Source organism: Hippoglossus hippoglossus, chromosome 13 (assembly GCF_009819705.1).
Source record: "Hippoglossus hippoglossus isolate fHipHip1 chromosome 13, fHipHip1.pri, whole genome shotgun sequence".
Lineage (NCBI taxonomy): Eukaryota > Metazoa > Chordata > Actinopteri > Pleuronectiformes > Pleuronectidae > Hippoglossus > Hippoglossus hippoglossus.
In genome coordinates this window covers 456,609-462,675 of record NC_047163.1, presented here as the reverse complement: position 1 = coordinate 462,675, position 6,067 = coordinate 456,609, and the positions used below count along the sequence as shown (strand labels likewise).

At 37.5% G+C, this 6,067-nt stretch overlaps 1 protein-coding gene across 1 annotated transcript; it reads right to left on the bottom strand.

The window, feature by feature from the left end:
- Positions 1-1,246: 1,246 nt before the first annotated feature.
- Positions 1,247-4,764, bottom strand: LOC117772476 (olfactory receptor 49-like). Its single transcript, XM_034603645.1, has 2 exons — positions 4,741-4,764; positions 1,247-2,236 (listed from the first exon to the last, which is right to left on the bottom strand). The coding sequence occupies exons 1-2, from the start codon at positions 4,762-4,764 to the stop codon at positions 1,280-1,282; spliced, it is 981 nt and encodes a 326-aa protein (XP_034459536.1). The 3' UTR covers positions 1,247-1,279.
- Positions 4,765-6,067: the final 1,303 nt, after the last annotated feature.

The following is a 6,067-nucleotide window of genomic DNA, read 5'->3' as shown; positions in this document are numbered from 1 at the left end:
TGTGTGTGTGTCTGTGTGTGTGTGTGTGTGTGTGTGTGATGGAGTCTTGGTGGAGTTTCTCTCTTCTTCAGTAACAACTTTGTCTCCAGAGCATCGACTGTGTGACTCTGGAGGTTTCTGCTCCTAATGATGTAATGATGAAATGATGTAATGATGTAATGATGAAATGATGTAATGATGTAATGATGTAATGATGACACAGAATGAATAATAAAGATAAAGTAACACAGAACAAAATAAGAAAGAATTACCAAGACAACTTCAACTTTAAACTTTATTTGTCAGGTTTACATCTCAGCACGGAGACCGCCGTGGTCCCTCTGACTCCTCCCCCTGACCACGATATTAAATCCTAAATTCTTCATGAGCTCATCTATTAAAATGTGGGGTTAGATTGTGTTAAATCCACAAATAGCAGCGTGACATGATTTTTGTCCCCTTCAAGATGAAGAAGATGTAGCAGAGTGGTTTCTGTGGCTCCGCCCTCTGAACTGTCGAGCAGGAAATAGAGTTTTCATCACCAAACTGTATTTTGTCATTTATTTATTTTTGCATTCATTTATTTATTCATTTGTTTATTTCTTTCTTTTTTTAGTTTGAGTTCGGTCTTCCTTACATTCATCCAAACCTGATGTCTATTTACATATGAGTTGTAATATTTGTTTTATTGATTTGACTGTTGTTTGCGTTTACATTCTTTTTATTACTTTATACACGTTATGTGGAAAAAGATAAAAGGAAAAGTGTCAACAAAAAAGTAAAATATGAAATTATGTTCGGGCCTCCAAATAAAATGTGTGTGAATATGACTGACCTCCGTTTGTGACACGTTCTTCAGAATAATGAAGGTGAAGGAAAAAGTGAGTCTGACAATAATCTGTTTTTTTAGGATGAAAACTAAAGATTGTGAAAACATCTTTGGGTTTTATGTGAGTAATATTTTTATGATTTATAACATTGAGACAAACAGCTGTTTCTAGAATAATACACAGAAACCACATACAAACTTTTAAATTAATTTTCACAATTCTCCACTGTTTGTTTGTAAATGTAGAAAACGTTGCAGTCGTCATCAGATGGATTCAAAAGGTTCAGAGCAAAAGAAGAAATAAAGAACTTCTTTTCAAACTTTTTATTGTTTCTTTCAAAGCAAATAAAGAATCTGATGAGAGATTTGTCAGTTTGATAAAAGTTGTTTATCATCGTTTCCTTCATTTCCAGAAGCGAAACAATCCCAGCGCTCCGTTTAGCTTCGTCTCCCTCCGGCCGTGTTTAAGCATCACAACATATTTAAAGGAGAAAAGACAGTTGAAGCAAAGATGAGATTTTTACAGATGATGCGGATCCTCGACATGTTGAGTCCGTACATTAAGGGGTTGAAGAGCGGCTGACATGTGAGCCAGTACAAAGATAAAATGATTCTCAACAGGTTGGGGATGTTGTTCATGTTAAATCTGCTCTGCATGATTTCAAAACAAGCCCCGAAGGAGAAGTTGAGCAGAGAGAGGAGGTGGGGGGTGCAGGTGCTGACGGCTTTTTGTCTCGTCTGTTTGGAACCAGAGAAACAAACCTTTAGAATCCTCATGTAGGAGAAAAATATCAGAGACACAGGAGATACGATTGTAAAAGAGGTGGCAGCGAGTCCGTAGACGTTGTTGACTGAGGTGTCAGAACACGACAGTTTGACGATATAATAATTATCACAGTAAACCTTGTTGATGATGTTTCCACACAGATGTAAAGGGGCAGTCAATGCTATTGGAATAAAACATACAACAGAGGCCGATAACCATGTGAGAGTAATGAGCACTGTGACCTTTCTATGTGTCATACGTGTGTTGTACTGCAGAGGACAACAGATGGCCAGATATCGGTCATAAGACATCACGGCTAAATTAAAAAATTCCACACAAGCGTAAGAATAAAGACAGAAGATCTGCAGGAAACAAAGAGGACGAGAAACAGTGTGAACGTCTGAGAGAATCTGAACCAGGAGCAAAGGAAACAACCCTGTGCTACCATACAGTTCATTTACAAACAGGCTGCACAGAAACACGTACATAGGTTCATGTAGACTTCTGTTCATACAGATAACGACAATCAGCAGCACGTTGGCACAAAGGATCAACAAGTACAACGACAGGACCAGCATGAAGAACAAGTATCTCAACAGTCCAGAGTCCACATAAGCAGCCAGAGTGAAGTAAGAAACAATGGTGGCGTTTATCATGATTCTCTTCACGTGGACTGAATTCAGTGAAACTCCACAAAACAGATTCTCGAGAAAACAACTGTGACAGAGCCTGAAACTCATCGCTGCCTTCATGACAGTTCTTCTGAAGCCCGGCTCCGAATCACTGAGCTCAGACTCTGCTCCACCTCTTTAAACCTTCAGATCAGGGCACGTCACAGCTACAGGATATTCACCAGAGGATAAACACCTCAGAACCACAGTCCTCTCCACAACTATCAGCAAACTATCAAACCTTCATCACACAGTGGATTGATCTGACATTTTCTAAATCCAATTAGCAGGTCATCAATGCTGACATTTTCATTAAGGCTGAAAATATTGAAATAGTTACTTAGTTTAAATTTCTGGGCGTAATTTAAGATTACAATCTGAATTTGAAGACACAGCTGGGTGTCGTCTGCGTAACAGTGGAAGTGTACGAGGTGCTTTCTGATGATGTTGCCTAAAGGGAGCAGATATAAGCTGAAGAGCATCGGTCCAAGGACAGAACCCTGTGGAACTCCATGACTAACTTGTGTGTGCATGGAGGAGTCAGTGTTCACATGAACAAACTGAAATCTATGTGATAAATATGATTTAAACCAGTCTGATGTTCCTTTGATCCCGACATGTTGCTCCAGTTTTAAAATGTTTTTCATCCATTCTGTCATTTTATGAATTCTCATTTTGGAAATAGCTCCAGACTCAAATTAATATGTTTGTAAAATTAAAATTAAAATTTGTGTCACTAATAGAATTTTTTTAATTTAAGAACAATTTTCTTTTTCCAGTGAACATAAAAAGTTCCTTTAAATCTTTTGGGTTTAAAACTGTGATTAGTTTAATTCTGTTAAAACACTTTAATATATCAATCAATCAATCAATCAAATTGAATTTGCTTTAACAAGGTGAGACGTCCTCTGTTCTTAACCCTCAAGAGTCAAACTACTAAAAAAACTATTAACAGGGGAAAAGAGAGTCTCCTTAAAATATCATATTTTAAAATCTGACTGATTTCTATTGATAGTTTATTCAAAAAGCGAACAAATCATCAAATATTCATATTTTATTGGTAAAACAATAAAACATAATACAATACACACACTGCCACTTGTAGAATCACTTCCTGTTTGGCAATTTGTCTTCAAAGTAAAAGCACAGCCTTTGTTTTGTAACTGATGCTTTTATTTGGAGCAGTTGTGAAGTTGTGTGCGAAGCTTGTTTACCAGAGGAGTCGGTTATAAAAAGAGCTGAGCCTTCACTCAGCGAATCCTGTTCTGTGTTGATGCTTCATTAATGAACTTTGTTTACACTGAACCTCATGAAATTACTTTGAAATATTTGTCGTCTTTGTAAAGTACAGTTTAAAAACTTTCCTGCAGGTTTGAGTTTATAACGTTTATTCTTCATGTGAATCATTAATTCAAATCATCAGTTTGATTCATGATGATAAACTCCACACTGCACATTTCAAACACATGCTTGTTGTGCTGGTGTTGTCTGTGTGTGTTGTGATCCTTTGTGCCAACGTGCTGCTGATTGTAGTTATCTGTATGTAGGTTAGTTAGTCAGTTATCTGTATGTAGGTTAGTTAGTCAGTTATCTGTATGTAGGTTAGTTAGTCAGTTATCTGTATGTAGGTTGGTTAGTCAGTTATCTGTATGTAGGTTGGTTAGTCAGTTATCTGTATGTAGGTTGGTTAGTCAGATGTCTGAGTAAGTTCAGCTGCATGTTCACGTGGTGTTGACGCGATGTCGAGGAGCTTGTGTTGGTTCAGTGTCAGAATGAATGAAAACAAATGTGATGTTTGTGTTCAGTGAACCAAAGGATTTCAGTTTTTTGGGGGATTAATGTTTTCAATATTTCTAAACTGTTTTTACACTGAAAACAAAAATGATGCTGAATTCAACGTCATCAACTTCATCTTACTTTGTGCTTGAGGCTTATTTACATGTGGGAACTTTGAGATACTTGTTGTTCATGTTGACTGCAGTGATTTACATGTTCATCCTGATTTCCAACACGTCTCTGATTGTCGTTATCTGTATGAACAGAAGTCTACATGAACCTATGTACGTGTTTCTGTGCAGCCTGTTTGTAAATGAACTGTATGGTAGCACAGGGTTGTTTCCTTTGCTCCTGGTTCAGATTCTCTCAGACGTTCACACTGTTTCTCGTCCTCTTTGTTTCCTGCAGATCTTCTCTTTGTACACGTATGCCAGTGTACAGTTCAGTAGTTTGTGCGTCATGTCGTACGACAGATATCTGGCCATCTGTTGTCCTCTGCAGTACAACACACGTATGACCTCCAGTAGAGTCGCCCTGCTCATCGCGTTATCGTGGTTTTATCCATTTGCTTCCATTTTGGTTTTGGTTTCTCTGAGCTTTTCTCTGCAGCTGTGTGGAAACAGGATTCACAAAGTTTACTGTGATAATTATTCTGTGGTCAAACTCTCCTGCTCTGACACCTCAGTCAATAATCTTTATGGAATATTTTATACTCTCACCACTGTTCTCCTGGTTCTTTTCATCTTTTACTCGTACATGAGGATTATAAAAGTTTGTCTCTCTGGTTCCAAACAGACGAGACAAAAAGCCGTCACTACCGTCACCCCCCACCTGGTGTCGCTGCTCAACTTCTCCTGTGGCTGTTTCTTTGAAATTGCACAAAATCGATTTGATATGAAACATGTGCCAAATATGTTGCGTATTTTCTTATCATTGTACTGGCTCACGTGTCAGCCGCTGTTTAACCCCATCATGTACGGACTGAAAATCACTAAGATACGCATCACATGTAAAAATGTTGTTATTGGAAAAACGTGAAACGAACTTTACCCTCATCGTTTTTTATCTTTAATCTTTTATCTTTAATCTTTTTAAATTTATGTTTTTTACTTTATGTTTCTACGTTTTAAGTTTTATATTTTATGTTTCTATGTTTCCATGTTTCTGTTTTTATGTTTTTATCTTTTATCTTTTATCTTTTATCTTTTATCTTTTTTATTACATTACATTACATTTCATTGAGCTGACGCTTTTATCCAGAGCGACTCACAATCAGTGCATCAACCATGAGGAACAAACCAGAACAACAAGAATCAAGAAAGTACAAGTTCTTCAAGAAAGACAAACTACAAAGTTCTATAAGTTAGTGACATGTAAGTGCTACTGAATTGTTAGTTTAAACTTTTATTCAAGGTGTAGTCTGAAGAGAGGTGTCTTCAGTCTGAAGAGAAGTGTCTTCAGTCTGAAGAGAAGTGTCTTCAGTCTGGAGGAAGACGTGTGGACTTCCTGTCCTCATGTCCATGTGGAGCTGGTTCCACCGTTTAGGAGCCAGGACAGGAAACAGTCGTTTTATCTTTTATCTTTTATCTTTTATGTTTTTTAAACACAGACTTTGTTCATCCTGTGAATCATCTGAACTCTGTTGATAATAAATATTTTAACTCTGCTTTAATATTGTGAGAATGTTTTTAAAAAGCAGGTGATAATACTGATGTCTGAATTTAGCTAGCAGCTGCTTGTTAGCTGTTAGCAGATAGATGTAGATAGCAGATAGCTGTTAGCAGATAGCTGTTAGCAGACAGCAGATAGCAGATAGCTGTTAGCAGATAGCAGATAGCTGTTAGCTGTTAGCAGATAGCAGATAGCAGATAGCAGATAGCTGTTAGCAGATAGCAGATATCTGTTAGCAGATAGCAGATAGCAGACAGCAGATAGCGGATAGCTGTTAGCAGATAGCAGATAGCAGATAGCAGACAGCAGATAGCTGTTAGCAGATAGCAGATAGCAGACAGCAGATAGCTGTTAGCAGATAGCAGATAGCAGATA